The sequence below is a fragment of the Macaca nemestrina genome, chromosome 14, assembly GCF_043159975.1.
Source record: "Macaca nemestrina isolate mMacNem1 chromosome 14, mMacNem.hap1, whole genome shotgun sequence".
Classification (NCBI taxonomy): Eukaryota; Metazoa; Chordata; class Mammalia; order Primates; family Cercopithecidae; genus Macaca; species Macaca nemestrina.
The window spans coordinates 62,973,837-62,990,076 of NC_092138.1; the positions used below are offsets into that span (position 1 = coordinate 62,973,837).

Consider the following 16,240-nt stretch of genomic DNA (forward strand, 5'->3'; position numbering starts at 1 on the left):
AAAATCTTAACTCTATTTTATGTATAAAGCACAGAACATATACAGCACATAAATAGATATATAGTATATCTGTGATATTAAAATTTCATGTGATTAAGGAAAAAAAATCTAGAAGACTACTAGGGAAGGCACTAATAAAAAAAAGGCTAAAAAATTCTGATCTACATTCTTGGGCCTTGCCTTGTCTGGTCCAAGAACTGGCCAGAACTCGGGGAAAGGAAGAACCAGGGGAGAGTCTAGAGTCCAATCTCAGGATCGCTTCAAAGTATTTCCAAAGCCGGCCCCCCACCAGCCAGCTACGGTCCTTTCCCCAAAACAGCCCTTCCTTCCCCCGTGCCTGAAAATCCCTCATTCTGTTTCTGTCATTCTTTCGTCTCACCCTGTTGCTACTGAGGGCACAGGTCAGCTCTTCCCCGTTCTCCCCCTGGGGCACCCCAGTTCCCAGGGCGTGAAAGACTCAAGGCGCCTCACCTCTACACCTTGGGCTAAGACATAGCCCTAGAGCTCCTGGAAGAACCCAGGAGGGAAGCCTGACCACAGGAGGCCCCCAGGAAGTGGGGCTACTGCTGTGGGACAAGCCTTGCTTTATTGGGGAAGGGATGGGATCACAAATAATCTCTCCTTAGAAGTGCTCTAGGGCCATGGATTCATGTAAGGGCGGGGCAGGGTGGACTGAAGATCTGTTGGCAGGGCTCACGGAGACGGGGGTGAGGGGAGAGATCGTGGGTTCATGAGATCCCATCTTGGGCAATACGGTTATCCCGTGGTCTTCGTACGCCACAGAGTCCTCCAATTTCAGGGGTTCCCGTGGGGTGGTGGAGCCAATGAAGACCAGGTAGATGATGCCACCTAGACAGGCACCCAGAAGTGGTGCCACCACTGGCACCCACCACCAGTTCTCCCCTTCACTGCAGGCAAGAGGCAGAGGCCTGCTGAGCGGGCTGATGCCCAGGACAGCACCCTCATCCACCTCGGCCCACGACAGATTGAGCAGAGGATTCATCCCCAGGCTACCCCAGGAAACATCCCCAACCCGGGGACCCGGTCAGCCTCAGCCCTATTCAGGGACAAGGTTGACACCCAGTGCAGGTGCAGGATCTGTATCTGTACTGGCCTGGGGAAATGTTGGGACTCACTCCTGCTCCCCAGGCCACCTGGGGGTTCAGCAGGACCCTACTGCGCTGCCCTTCACATCACCCGCCACCCCTCAACACACAGGGGAACCACAGAAAAACTCGAAAGAATGGGCCTGGGCAGGGGCAGTACCTGAAGACCTCTTTGCCCCAGCCAGCAATGAAGGTGAAGACGCGAGGGGGCAGGTCCCGGGACGGGTTGATGGCATATCCTGTGTTCATACCGAGGGACACCCCAATGATGACCACGAGGATGCCTATCACCAGCGCCTGTGTTCCTGGCAGTGCTGCGTTGTTCTCCTGGTCCGTGATGGCGAAGAGACACAGCTGGAGCATCCCGGTCAGCCACGCCTAAGGAGCAGATGCTGTGGCAGCTCACCTGGGCCGCTCCCCAAGCCACAGGACCTCGGCAGTGCCCCAGATCCAAGCCCACCAGCACAGACACGTCTCGGTACAGTCTCCATCCAGAGTTCTTGTCCTGTCTATCCGGAGGGGCTCCCTGCTGGCTCCGTCCTCAGGGGTGGAGGGCAGGGGGAGGGGTACTCATCCCGGACCACTGACCTCATTCAGGAAGCCCCGCCACAGTGTCATGTGATCAGGAAGGTAGGTGGCAAAAATGCCAGCTGTAGCGACGGGACCGGTCACCATCAGCTGTCCACCCGAAAAGTGGAGAATGGCCGCTGCGGAGACACAGACTGTCGTGTGAACCTGCCCCCAGCTAAGCCCCACCGGGGTCCCAGAAATGAGGTTATAGGTTAGAGGGTGGGGGAGCTCCAGGGCTTTTTTCTCCCAGCTATTTTTACTAATCAGGGCACTGAGGTCCAGTCTGCCCATATTTCATAGGAGGCGGCTGAGGCCAGAGGCGGACACCTGGGCAGGACACTCACTGTAGAAGAGGGTGTAGATGGTGGCAGCTGCCAGGAAGGAGCCCAGGAACTGCCCCAGCACATAGACCGGAAACTTCCTCCAGGGCACACGGCCCAGTGCACAGTTAGCGAAGGTCACAGCTGCGTTCATGTGGGCCCCTGCGGGCAGCAGGCAAGTGTGTCAGGGAGGGAGAGCAAAACAAACAACAGTGACAAACAGTATTGAGAACAACGATGGCTAGTGTGTATAAGAGCGTGCTCCGTGACAGAGCTCTCTCACTGAGCCCTCACAACCACCCAGTGAGGCCGGGGCCACCGTCTTCGTTTCACTGTTAAGGAAACTGAGGAACAGAGAAGGTGATGACTTGCCTAAGATGACCCAGCCAGTGAAAATGGTGGGTCAGGGGGACCCAGGAAGAATCTGGGGCAGACACGTCATAGGCACGGGGTTCAGAGGAGACTTCCTCCTGCCCAGTGGCCAGGCTCAGGCACTGATTGTGCCGGCGAAGGGGCTGACTGAGGCAGGCAGGAAAGAGCCTATTGGGGACACCTCGTCTTGCCCGGTCCGGCAGGGGCTGGGCTCACTCACCAGAGATGTGGCCTGCCACGTGCACTCCCATGGTGACTCCGAAGCCAAAACCCAAGTTGACACCAAGGTAGCTCCCATATTTTTTATTTAGAACCATATGGGCCACGGAACCAAGGCCGAACACCTACAAGGGAGGGTCTCTAAGGGGGCTGCCTGCCCAGAAGCCCCAACCTCAGAGGAGGGCTCGGAGCTCAGTTCTAGCTCCTCACCCCCGTGCCCTGGGCCTCCCTGGCGTTGCCTCGAAAATCCTCTGCCACGCCCTCTTCCCCCAGAGCCTTCCCTCCTTACTGCCTCCTCTCCTTGCCCCTGCTGAGGCCTCTCAGACCTGAGCCACTGAGAGCCAGGTGGAGTGGCAGTCAGAAGCTCTTACGACAGACATCCAAGCACCTCAGCCCCAGGCCTACCTGAAGTTTTGGGGTAAGGCAGGGCTGTGAGGAGGGGATGGCTGACGTGGATTGCACCCTCTCAGAGTCCCTCACACTTCAGGCTGGCCTGAAGGAAGTTTCTTTAAGGGACCTCCAAATCCATCCATGCCTGACTCTGCCAGGAACCCCTCCCTGCATACACACACACACACACACACACACACACACATACACACACACACACACGCATACACACACGCATACACACACACACGCATACACACACACGCATACACACACGCATACACCCACACGCATACACACACACGCATACACACACACACACACACACACACACCCTCCACCCCAACCTCCACAATGCTGGAACAGTGGGGTCCTAACTGTCTTGCCCTCAGCTTCATTTCCACTGACCCCAGGCAGCATTCCAAGCTGCTGCTGCTTGCCCATCCCTCACGGCTCCTCAGATGACACTGCCTTCACAGGGGAAGGGGCGTACCTTCAGGCCCATTAGCCTCAGTCTAGAACCACTGTTCCCTTCAGCCCTAGCTCTGTGCTATCCTCTCCCTCTGCAGAGGCCTCCATCTCCCCAGTACCTTCCATCCTCCCATTGATTGGCTTCGACAGACTGGAATCTCATCCTTCCCAGCAAACTGTCCCACCCCTGCCCTGTGTCCTTCTCCAGGATGCCCCCTTCCTGTTTCCGTCAGGCTGCATGAGAGAACACGCTGTCCAGCTGCTTCACCCCTTTCCTCGCACCGCTTCGTCAATCTGGCTTCCACTTCCACATGTCACAGACACCAAAGCTCTCTCCAAGGGCTCCAGCAACCTCCTGATTTTCCAAAGGTCTTTTCAGGCATGGTTTTACCACATCGACAGCTTCAGCTATGCTTGATGCAGTAAAATTCCCATCATCTCCGCTGGGAAGCCAGATCCCTATTTGCAAATCCCCACTGGAACTCTCCTGGTGTTCCACGGGCGTCTCAGGTTCTGTTGAAGGTTTGCCATCTCACAGCACACCTGCTCCTCACTCTATGTTCCCCATCCCCGTTGGCAGAGCCAGAAACTCAGATGTTGCAAATGGGAGCTTCCTCGCTATCCTCCCCAACACCCAATCAGCTCTGCTTACCTTCTCCCGAAACCTCACCCAGCCTCCTCCTTGCAGCCAGAGTGACCTTCCTAACAAAAACCCCATCGTGTCTTCCCGGGCTCACTCACTGGCTCCCCTCCACTTCTAGGATGAAGTCCAAACTCAGTAGGCCACCATTTAAGACCCTGCATAATTTCATCCTTTCTGCCTGTTTCATATCTGCCCCAATATTCTTTCCATTCAGCAATAGTATTGCTACTAAATAATAATAACCATTTATTGAGCACTGCCTACATGTCAGCAAGTTATACTGATCACCTCCTTTAACCCTTACACGCCAATGTTATGAGTTAGGTACTATTATTCTCCCCTACTTGACAGCTGAGTAACCTGAAGCTTAGAGAACTTGAATGGCTTGTCCAAGGTCACACAGCCTGTACATGGTGAGCCAGGACTAAATCTAGGCAGTTACCTATGCCAGATGGCCTCAAACCAAACAACTGCGCTGCTCCACGCATGCCTTACTCTCTCGTGCCTCTTGTTTGTTTGTTTGTTTGTTTGTTTGATTGATTGATTTTTGAGACAGGGTTTTGCTCTATCACCCAGGCTGGAGTGCAGTGCCGTGACCAGGGCTCATTGCACCCTCCATCTCCTGGGTTCAAATGATCCTCCCACGTCAGTCTCCCAAGTAGTTAGGACTATGGGCATGTGCCACGGCACCCAGCCAATTTTTTTTTTTTTTTTTTTTTTTTTTTTTTTTGAGACAGAGCCTTGCTCTGTTGCCCAAGCTGGAGTGCAGTGGTGCGATCTCGGCTCACTGCAACCTCCAACTCCCTGGTTCAAGTGATTCCCCTGCCTCAGCCTCCCAAGTAGTTGAGGTTATAGGTGCACGCCACCATGCCCAGCTGTTTTGTTGTATTTTTAGTAGAGACAGGGTTTCACCGTGTTGGCCAGGCTAGTCTCAAACACCTGACCTCAGATGATCGCCTGCGTCAGCCTCCCAAAGTGCTGGGATTACAGGCATGAGCCACTGTGCCGGGCCCCAGCTAATTTTTTCTATTTATTTATTTTTTGAGACAAAGTCTCTAGAGTGCAGTGGCGCGATCTCCCACTCACCGCAAGCTCTGCTTCCCGGGTTCACGCCATTCTCCTGCCTCAGCCTCCTGAGCAGCTGGGACTATAGGCACCTGCCACTACGCCCGGCTAATTTTTATAGGTTTAGTAGAGATGGGGTTTCACCGTGTTAGCCAGGATGGTCTCGATATCCTGACCTCATGATCCACCCACCTCAGCCTCCCAAAGTGCTGGGATTACAGGCGTGAGTCACCGCGCCCGGCCTTTCAATTTATTTTGTGTAGAGATGAGGTTTCACTATGTTGCCCAGGCTGGTCTCGAGCTCCTGGCCTCAAGTAATCCTCTCACCTCAGCCTCCCAGAGTGCTGGGATTACAGGTTTGAGCCACCATGCCTGGCCAGAATATCCTAATAATTTTACACTGACTACATCTTGAAATAGGATTTTGGATATATGGGTTAATTATTAAAATTAATTTCACCTGTTGCTTTTTACCTTTTCAATGTGGATACTAGAAAAATTTAAATTATATAGATGGCTTGTATTGTATTTCCCCTGGAGAGCTTTGTTCTAGCGTTGATGAAAGAGAAAACCTGGAGAATTGTGGACATGAGGGCCGAAGTCAAAGCCGTCAGTGGAGAAGGCCCCAGGAGGGGGTACAGGGTAAGAAGGCAGACCAGGCCAGGCGCGGTGGCTCACGCCTGCAATCCCAGCACTTTGGGAGGCCGAGGTGGACAGATCACTTTGGGTTAGGAGTTCAAGACCAGCATGACAAAACCCCGTCTCTACTAATAATACACAAATTAGCCAGGCGTGGTGGCACTCGCCTGTAATCCCAGCTACTCAGAAGGCTGAGACAGGAGAATTGCTTGAACCCGGGAGGCGGAGGTTGCAGTCAGCCAAGATCGAGCCACTGCACTCCAGCCTGGATGACAGAGCAAGACTCCTTATCAAAAACAAAAACAAAACCAAAAGGTAGCTGGGGCTGCCCGTAGAGCCACACATCACACTCATGGGTGGACGCTGGAAACCTCACCTGTGAAGCAGGTGTTGAAATGGGAGAGGAACAGAGAGAGAATGTGCCATGGATGCCGAGGAGAAACAGTTTCCCAAGGAAGGTGCGGTCCACACTGTCGCATGGAGCTTCTAGGTCAAGTGCGTACAGGCCTAGAAAGCATGCTTTTTTTTGAATGTGACAATCCAGCAGTCGTTAGGAACATGGTGAGCACTGCGTCATCCAGCTGTGGAGGCAGAAGCCCGGTTCCAGAGCTGGAGAGGTGAGGAGGTGGCAGCAAAGAGGTGAAAGGCACCAGCGTAGACTCCTCTTTGAGAAGTCGCCTGAGGAGCAGGGGAGAGAGAACAGGATCCGCGAAGGGGCTGACAGGGTGAGGGGAGGGAGGTTTCGTTTTGTGTTGTTTTCAGTGGAGAAACTTCGGTATGTTTATAGGCTGAGAGAGGGACAGGCTGAAGATAAAGGAGAGAATAAAGTGACAGTGTGAAGTACCTGAGTAGGCTGGACAGCTGGATTGGTGCACAAGTGGAGGGGTCCTCCAGGAAGGAGAGGACCCCACCCCAGCCAAGGGGTGATATGTGGATACATATGTGGTTAATGGGTCTGGTGGTGAGAGGGACAAGAGGGTGAGGTGAACACCACAGGAAGTGTTGATTATTTTACCTGTCAAGCCATTTGCTTATTTTAAAAAATAAAATAAAATAAATAAATAAATAAACAAATAAAGTCAGAGTACAGAGCAGATTTGGGGAAGTCTGAGAACATGTGAAATAGCCCAGATATGGTGGGGGAGAGGCAGTTGAGCAGGCCCCACTGGGTCCCTCAGAAGCCCCAGGACAGAAAGGGGGAACCCAGAGCTGGGCTGCCTTCAGATCCAAGATAACGTATAGCAGGGGAGGGCAGGAACAGATGTGGGTGCAGTGGGGAGTGAGGCCAGGACAGGTTGACAGGCTGGCAGGATAAGGAGGTAGAGGGACTGGAGCAGGCATGGAGGGTCTGAAAACAGGGGCCCCCATGGCCTTTCCCCCACTCCAATACCATGTGCTAAAAATACTGAATGAGCATAGGCCGGGTGTGGTGTAATCCCAGCACTTTGGGAGGCCGAGGTGGGCAGATCATGAGGTCAGGAGTTCAAGACCTGCCTGGCCAACATGGTGAAACCCCTTCTCTACTAAAGATACAAAAAATTAGCCAGGCGTGGTGGCACACACCTGTAATCCCAGCTACTCGGGAGGCTGAGGCAGGAGAATCGCTTGAACCCAAGAGGCAGAGCAGTGAGCCGAGATGGCACCACTACACTCCAGCCTGGGCAACAGGGTGAGACTCGGTCTCAAAAAAAAAAAAAAAATGGGTGAGCGAATGAACCCCACATGGTTCCTTGTGTCAGGGTTGCCAACTGGCAAGTCATGCCCTAATTCATCCAGCACACAGGTTTTGTTTAGATAACTTGGTTTTGAAGAACAGAAGTTTCCGTCTCTCTTGAAAAATGAGCAGCTCAGGCAACACTGGCCTGCATTCCACCCTCCATGGCAACAGTCAGCTGGAGTGGCAGCAGCTACAGCCTCGCACAGATTGGCACTCAGCAGCCAGCCAAAGTCCCCACCGCCCTGAGTTGCCGCTCTCTTGGCCCCTGTAGCATGTGATCTACAACCCTTGCCCCATGGCTCACGTGTACGGCTGGTTTTCCAGGCCCGGATGGCTCCAGCCCCTCCTCTCCCTGATCAGTGAATGTGGCCCAGCCCATCCAAGTCTCCCTGACAGCCAGGAGGCCAGCTCCAAGGGCAACACCCCTGGAAGCTGCAACATGGATCAGTCCGCTTCCCTCGTCCCAGCTGCAGTAAATGGGGCCAAGGTCACACTAGCTTTTTGGCAAAACCTTCACCCTGGTGACTCACTGAAATTCCTATATATATATTTAAAAAAAAAAAAAAAAAAAAGCCCTCACTTCTTGGCACAGCCTGGCAACTAAAAATAACAACAACACAATGTCCGACATAGGCTTACACCTCACAAAGTTCTTTTAAAGCGCTACTGTCTTCAATTCTCACAGCAAATCTGCACAGCAAGAATTTTTCTCCCACTCTATAGATGGGGAAACTGAGGCCGAGAGAGGCGTCTTGAACTACCTGAAAATGAGGACCTTACCCTGGCTGGGGGAGCATCGACAAGCCAGAGTCTTTAAAAGCTGGCCATATTTAAGCTAAGGGACAGAGCATAGAGGTTAAGGGTCAAGACTGTGATATTAGGCCAGGCACGGTGACTCATGCCTGTAATCTCAGCACTTTGGGTGGCCGAGGCAGGAGGATCACTTGAGGTCAGGAGTTCAAGACCAGCCTTGACGACATGGTGAAACCTCCTCCCTCCTAAAAATACAAAAATCGGCTGGGCATGGTGGCGTGCACCTGTAATTCCAGCTACTCCGGAGGCTGAGGCACAAGAATCGCTTGAACTTGGGAGGTGGAGGTTGCAGTGAGCCGAGATCGCACCACTATGACACAGCAAGACTGTATCTCAAAAAAAAAAAAGACTGTGATATTAGACTGCACTGGATTTAATCTTGACTTAAAGTGTGACCTTGGGCAAGAGGCTTAGTCTCAAGGAGACTCAGTTTTCCCATCTGTGAAACTGGGATAATAATAGTACCTACTTCACAGGGCTATTGCAAGGATTTGGGAAGATGCTTCACGTAAGGTGCTTCCCATCACAGAGCCCGGGATGCGTTAGGTGCTCAATGAAAATCTCAATAAAAGGAAGAGAAACAGAGATGTGGGCAGGTATCAAGCATGTGGGCAGTGCCTATTTCCCTAACAGATCTCAGAGGACACACCCTCCTGCCTCCGAGGTTCCAAGGGTTAACAGCCCTCATGGGACTGGAATGTCTTGTGATAAGTGAATTACTTTGCCCTGGATTAAGGAGGGACAGGATCTAGCTGCTGTCCTCACAGCTCAGGAGCCAAAGCAGGTGGGGAGGTAAGAGAGGAGCAGGGGAGGGCCAGAGGCAGAGAGGAGAGAGCAGCTGAGAGCACCTGTCCTAATAACAAGAAACCAATACATGGGTACCACATGTGTACTGGGTGCTGAGACTTGGCATTCTTCACACAAGTCCTCCAGCTTGGTGTTAGTGTTCCTGTTAACCAATAAGGAAGCTAAAGCTGTGGGCCGGGTGAGGTGACTCACGCCAGCAATGCCAGCACTTTGGGAGTCCAACGCAGGCAGGTCACCTGAATTTAGGAGTTCGAGACCAGCCTGGCCAACCCAGGCTGAAACCCCATCTCTACTAAAAATAGAAAAATTAGCTGAGCACAGTGGTACGAGCCTGTAGTCCCAGCTACTCAGGAGGCTGAGGCAAGAGAGTCACGTGAGTATGGGAGGTGGAGGCTGCAGTGAGCCGAGATTGTGCCACTGCACTGCATCCTACGAGACAGAGTGAGACCCTGTCTCAAAAACAAGAAAGGTAAATTTGTGAACAGTTAAGATACTTGTGGATGGTCACACAGCTAGAAGATAACAGAGCTAGGATTCAAACACAGCTCCAAAGCCCGTGAAGTCCTAATTCTACACAATATAAGTGAGAAGTCAGGCTTTAAGCCAGGGAGAGACCTGCCCAAGGCCAACCGGTGACTCACTGGCAGGGTCAGGCTAAGAACCCTGGTGTTCTGATTTCCTCTCTCCCTTGAGATCCATGGGCGCTACCACACACACAAACATTCTCTCTCACCCCACCTTCCTCTAGCATGCACCTGGCTGCCTTGGCTTCCCTTCCCAGAGGCTGCCCCTTCTTTTTCTAGACCTGGACCCTGCATAAGATGCAGTAAACATGGCTACAGTCGTGTTAAGGGCAGAGGCTCGCTGTGGTAAGTGGCAGGGCTGAAGCAGGTGGAGAGGGAGCAACCTCACATCCCGCCTGCAGTCTGGATTCTGTCCCAGTCACACACTAAAGAAGAGCCCTTGTCAAGGTTACCAGCAGCCTCCACGTTGCCAAACCCTAAGGCCTCTTGCCAGTGCTCACCTTGCGTGGCCCATCTGCTGACAGCTTCTTCCTGGTGGAACCACTGCCCCCCTCTGTCATACAGTCTGCTCTGGGTCTCCTCCCACCTCTCTGACCATTCCTTCTCAGGCTCCTTTGCGTGCACCTCTTCATTCCTCAGGGCTCTGTCCTCAAACCATCCTTTTCTTTTTCTGTACACTCTCTCTGGACAATGTCGACAATCACCACCTGTGTTATGATGAACTTCAACTTTTTCCTTCCAGACCAAGCCTCTCCTGAGCTCCAGCCCCTTGCCTGTGTTTAACTATCTCCTGGATTTCCCCATGGGCATCTCGCCTCTCACCCTGTGCTGGGCCCCGTGCTCCAGAACAGCTCATCAGCGCTTTGCCCACATCTTCTGCTGGCAGAGTCTCCCCAGTTCCATCTTCCACAGCCCTCTCAAACACGTGCTTTCTTCTCCAACCCCAAACCAGTCATCACCCTCTCTCTGTCCCAGATCAGAAACAGCCTCTTAAGTGGTTCCCTCTTGCCAGCCGTGCCTGTCCTGCTTTTGCTCCACACTGCACCCAAAATTACCTTTAAAATCCAAATCTGATCATGTCACTCCCCTGCTTGCCAGCCTTCAACATCGCCCAGTGCCCTCTGGATTCATTCTCAGAGCCTGATCATCAAGTTTCTCTTCAATATCTCTCTTTCTTTTTTTTTCTTTTTTTTGAGACAGAGTCTCGCTCTGTCGCCCAGGCTGGAATGCAGTGGCTGGATCTCAGCTCACTGCAAGCTCCGCCTCTCGGGTTTACGCCATTCTCCTGCCTCAGCCTCCCAAGTAGCTGGGACTACAGGCGTCCGCCACCTCACCCAGCTAGTTTTTTGTATTTTTTAGTAGAGACCGGGTTTCACTGTGTTAGCCAGGATGGTCTCGATCTCCTGACCTCGTGATCCGCCTGTCTCGGCCTCCCAAAGTGCTGGGATTACAGGCTTGAGCCACCGCGCCCAGCCAATATCTTTCTTTCTTTCTTTCTTTCTTTTTTGAGACAGAATTTCACTCCTGTCGCCCAAACTGGAGTGCAATGATGTGATTTCAGCTCACTCCAACCTCTGCCTTCTAGGTTCAAGTGATTCTCCTGCCTCAGCCTCTGAATAGCTGAGATTACAGGCGTCCACCACCATGCCCAGCTAACTTTTGTATTTTTAGTAGAGACGGGGTTTCACCATGTTGGCCAGACAGGTTTCAAACTCCTGACCTCAGGTGATCCACCTGCCTCAGCCTCCCAAAGTGCTGGGATTACAGGCATGAGCCACTGCACCTGGGCCTCTTCAATCTCTTCACCCTGGGTTTCCCTTCTCCCCATTTCCAGCCATGCCCCTGATACCCCAGTGCATGGTTTCATTCGACCCCCACATATTATGAGCCTTTCTGTCCAAATAGACTTGATGAGAAAGGCCCCCCACCTCTTTACTTTCCTCTGCTGCTTCCCCTGGCTCCCAGCTCAGAGGCAAGGAATGGACAATGTGACTTACAGGGTCAGCATGGGGAGAGGGTCATGGATGGCCCTGGTGGAGCCCCACCCACTTCATGCTGCCCACCCACTCACCATCATGACATACGTGCTCATGAACTCGGCCAGGAACTCTCGCACCATCTTCTTATGCAGTATTTCCTGGATCTTTGCCATCACGGACCAGGAGACCATTTTGGAGCCACGGGTGGACCTGAGACAGTGACCCGAGCCCATGGACAGAAAGGAGACTCAAGTCTGCCTGCTGCCCATCGGCTCTTCAACTCACAACTGAGTTAATGGGTAACCCAGCAGCCTCACCACACACACCTCCTCTTGCCCAGGGCAGCTGGGACAGCTGGAATTGGAGACACTTGAGAGCCATGGGGACATGGAGAGGAACGGGGTAGACAGCCAGGCCATGCTCCTTCTAGTTGGGACTGGACCAGTAAAAATGACACACTAATGAAACCACTTTGCAGAGGGGCAGGTGGGGAGCTGAAAGTGCGATCCATGATGCCAACAAGTCTCTGGGAAAAAAGCAGGGTAGGAGAGAGCAGACTGGAAAGTGGAGCTCAGTTGTCTATGTCTATCCATCTGTCTGTCTGCCTATCTGCTAGAGCCAGAACTTTGGGGTCACAGGCCAGGGCCTGGCAACAGTGAGGCACTCTACAAACAGCATGAGGTGTGACAAAGTCTGCTGCCGAGCTCTATAAACAGCACTGAGCACTGAAACATGTACCAGGTTCTGTCAAAGATGAAGGGGTCAGCAAAATGCACCAGGCTCTGCAACCAGGTCAGTGCAAACAGAGGTTTGTGAGAGAGTGAGTGAATGAATGAATGATCAAGAGGGAGGGAGGGAGAAAAGGAAGGACTGGATCTTACTTCCTGGTGTATCTTCAGTGCCTAGTACAATGCCAGGCCGTAGTAGATGTACAATAAATATTTGTTGAATGAGTGAAAACTGGGGAATCTGTCTTACTCTCAACTAGATCCTCAAAGCTTCCCAAAGTGCCTGGCACTTAATATATATTTAGTGAAGTGCACAATTAGATGGACAGGTAGATGAAACAGTGAGTAACAGGTCCCAAATCTGCGTATAGGGAGAGGTATAGGACTGGAGTTTGGGGAAGGTGGTGGGGTGGGGATGGAGGATAAAGAGGAAGAAGAGGGGCCAGTCCCAGTGGCTCATGCCTATAATCCCAGCACTTTGGGATGCCACGGTGGGCAGATCACCTGAGGTGGGGAGTTCGAGACCAGCCTGACCAACATGGAGAAACCCCATCTCTACTAAAAAATACAAAATAAGCCAGGCATGGTGGCACATGCCTGTAATCCCAGCTACTTCAGAGGCTGAGGCAGGAGAATCGCTTGAACACGGGAGGCGGAGATTTCGGTGAGCCAAGATCTCACCACTGCATTCCAGCCTGGGCAACAAGAGGGAGACTCCGTCTCAAAAAAAGAAAAAAAAGTGGGGGGGAAGAAGAGGGATACAGATACCTCTAAGTGTGGCCTTAGTGCTTGTTTAGACTAGTCACTCTGCTCTCTCACTGTCTGCATGCCCAGAAGCTGACACCAGCCCCTCAACTCCTCTGGCCAGCCCATCCTTGCACATCACGTACTGCCTTAGCTGCAGGCCTTTGCGCATGCCAGTCCTACGCCCAAAATGGTCCCCTGCGTCCCCAGAGGCTCCTTTACCTGCCAGCCTTCTTTCCTTGACCTAAATTTCCCTTTCTCTGGGAGAGCGGCCTACCCCCTCCTCTAGGCCATTCACTTCCTCCACATGCCCCGTGGTGCCCACTCTTTCAGCTGGGGCAATGCTCATCACACTGCAATGTAATTGCTCAATTAGGCCAGGCACAGTGGCTCACGCCTGTAATCCCAGGACTAGCTGAGGCAAGCTGATCACTTGAGCCCAGGAGTTCAAGACCAGCCTGGGCAGCACGACAAAACCTTATCTCTATTAAAAAAAAAAAAATTAGGTGTGGTGGTGCATGCCTGTGGTCCCAGCTACTGGGGAGGCTGAGGTGAGAAGATTGCTTGAGCCTGGAAGGCAGAGGTTGCAGTGAGCTGAGATCACACCACTGCACTCCAGCATGGGTGACAGAGTGAGACCCTGTCTCCCAAAAAAAAAAAAAAAAAAAAAAAAAGCTTAATTAATTAACTGTTTTTCTTCCTAAGGGCTGGGATCATACCAGTTTCCTTCACTGCAGTGCCTGAACACAGTAGGCATAGTAGATTCAATAAATCTTTGGTTCACTGGCTGGGCGTTGCCTGCTGTGTGCTGATGAGAAAGGAGCCAGGCTTCCAGGATTCCCTTGGTGTTCTGGGTTTCCTGCTCTGTCCACCTTTCCCCTGCTTCTATGGTACCTTCCCAGGACTGTCTTTGGGCTGTTGCTTGCCTTGGCAGGGTCTCTTCTTCAGGGCTGAGGAGGCTGGCCATGGGATAATGAGACCCCTATACGATGCTGCATGGGAGCTGGAGTTCGATGGGGACCAGTGGATTATCCACGCAACTCTGCATCCCCCTCCATCTATTCATCCCTGGTTTTGTTTTTCTGGGGCAAGGAATAGAGCAAGGACTGGGATGGGTGAGCTATGAACAGAGGGTCTCAGCTGAAAAGTGGAAGATGTTTTATTCCATGCCTGGACATCTCTCATTCCCTCTGCTTACTTTTTGCTGCTGTGAGGCCAGGGGAATTTAGGAGTCCCGAGGAATGCTGCTACTCTCCCTAGCAGGGTGAGGTGACCCTCCACTGGCCCCCATCTAACCCCAGCTCCAGTGTTGGAGGCAACCACAGAAGAGGGGAGAGAAGTGGACAGAGCAGAAAGCCAAGAACACCAAGAGGATCCTGGAAGCCTGGCTACTTCCTCATCACCACACAGCAGGCAAGACACAGTAAGCAACAGATAACCACCGACCAGCCAATGAACTCAAGATTTCTTGAATCTACTACGCGTAGAATGTTCAGGCGCTGCAGTAAGGGACACTGGTATGATCCCAGCCCGTGGGAAGAAAAGCAATCGATTGAGCAATTACTGTGCAGTGTGATGAGCACTGCCCCAGCTGGAAGAGGGGCACCATGGGGCATGTGCAGGAAGTGAATGGCCTAGAGGAGGGGGTAGGAGGCTCCCAGAGAAAGGGAAATCTAGGTCAAGAAAAGAAGGCTGGCGGGTAAAGGAGCCTCCAGGGAGGCAGGGATCATTCTGGGCATAGGACTGCCACGTGCAAAGGCCTGCAGCTAAGGCAGTATCCAATGTGCAGGAATGGGCTGGCCACAGAGGAGTGGAGGTGGCATGAGATGGGCAGAGAGGGGCCAGGGCCAGGTGGCAGAAGGCCCCATGGCCCACATTAGGGAGTCTGAACTCTACCAGAGGGCCATGGGCCAACTGGAGGATTTCAGCAAGAGAGCTGCCTCCCCTGTGGAGGCCAGGATGGAGGAAGTGGAGTTAAGGCAGGGTGAGCATCAGCTTCTCCACAGACGAGTAGAGAAGTGGTGGCAGCCTGCGCCACAGAGATGGCAGTGCCAACGGCCACAAGAGCACAGTCAAGCTGACAGGATTGGTGTTCAGTTAGAGAGGGAAGGGAGCGGGGCAGCTCAGCGATGCCCTCAGGTCCTGGCTAGGGCAGCGGAATGACTAGTGTGGGGCGCAGCAGAGAAGCTGCGGGAGAACGGACGAGGAGGCCCTTTCTGGACATGCTGAGTGTGAGAAGCCCGCTGGACACCTGGGTGGGATGGCCAGTGAGGAGGCAGCTGGTCATGTGGTCTCACTTACAGACACATGTGGAGGTCAGCAAATCACAGATGGTCCTCTGAGCCATGGACACAGACGACAGAGCTCAAGGAGAGGGTACAGACTAAGAAGACGGGCCCAAGAAAGCCAGCCTACAAAGCAAGGAACTGACAGCCAACCAGATCCCCTAAGTAATCTGCTAACCAAGGAACTAAATAGCTAACAACTCACTAACGCTTGTTTATTTTCTTTTTCTTTCCTTTTTTGAGACAGGGTCTCACTCTGTCGCCCAGGCTGGAGTGCAGTGGCACAGTCCCAGCTCACTGCAGCCTAGACTTCCCAGGGTTCAAGCGATCCTGCCACCTCAGCCTCCCAAGTAGCGGGGACTACAGGAGCACGCCACCATGCCCGGCTATTTTTTTTCTATTTTTTGTAGAGATGGGGTTTTGCCATGTTGCCCAAGCTGGTCCCAAACTCCTGGACTCAAGCAATCCTCCCGCCTCAGCCTCCCAAGGTGCTGGGAATTCAGGTGTGAGCCACCACGCCCGGTGGCTTACTAACCCTTTGACTAATCTATCAAAAAACAACTAACTGATTCTCCTGTTAACCAGCTATTAACTCATTTAATTATCGAATCAACCGGTCAACCATAAACTATCCAACTAACCACAAGCCAACAATTCAACCTGCTAACCAACATTTCTTCATTCAACAAACATTTGTTGTCCAGGCATGGTGGTTCACGCCTGTAATCCCAACACTTTGGGAGGCCGAGGCAGGTGGATCACTTGAGGTCAGGAGTTCAAGACCAGCCTGGCCAACATGGCAAAACCCCATTTCCACTAAAAAAAAAAAAAAAAAAAAAAAAAAGCTG

General features: G+C 52.5%; 1 protein-coding gene across 6 annotated transcripts in view; it reads right to left on the reverse strand.

Moving 5' to 3' along the window:
- LOC105485666 (aquaporin 7) overlaps positions 1 to 16,240 on the reverse strand; it is a 19,496-nt gene continuing 3,256 nt past the window's right edge. For 2 of the 6 annotated variants that reach the window (XM_011748003.3, XM_024794017.2), the window contains 6 exons: positions 11,728 to 11,845; positions 2,589 to 2,712; positions 2,021 to 2,158; positions 1,695 to 1,813; positions 1,267 to 1,484; positions 1 to 908 (listed from right to left, as the gene is read on the reverse strand). In XM_011748003.3, coding sequence (XP_011746305.1) covers positions 623 to 908; positions 1,267 to 1,484; positions 1,695 to 1,813; positions 2,021 to 2,158; positions 2,589 to 2,712; positions 11,728 to 11,845 — 1,003 coding nt within the window. In that variant the 3' untranslated portion in view covers positions 1 to 622. Of the gene's footprint in view, positions 909 to 1,266; positions 1,485 to 1,694; positions 1,814 to 2,020; positions 2,159 to 2,588; positions 2,713 to 11,727; positions 11,846 to 11,961; positions 12,066 to 16,240 lie in introns of those variants that run through there. The other 4 variants (XM_011748004.3, XM_011748002.3, XM_071077917.1 and 1 more) reach the window with 4 other exon arrangements.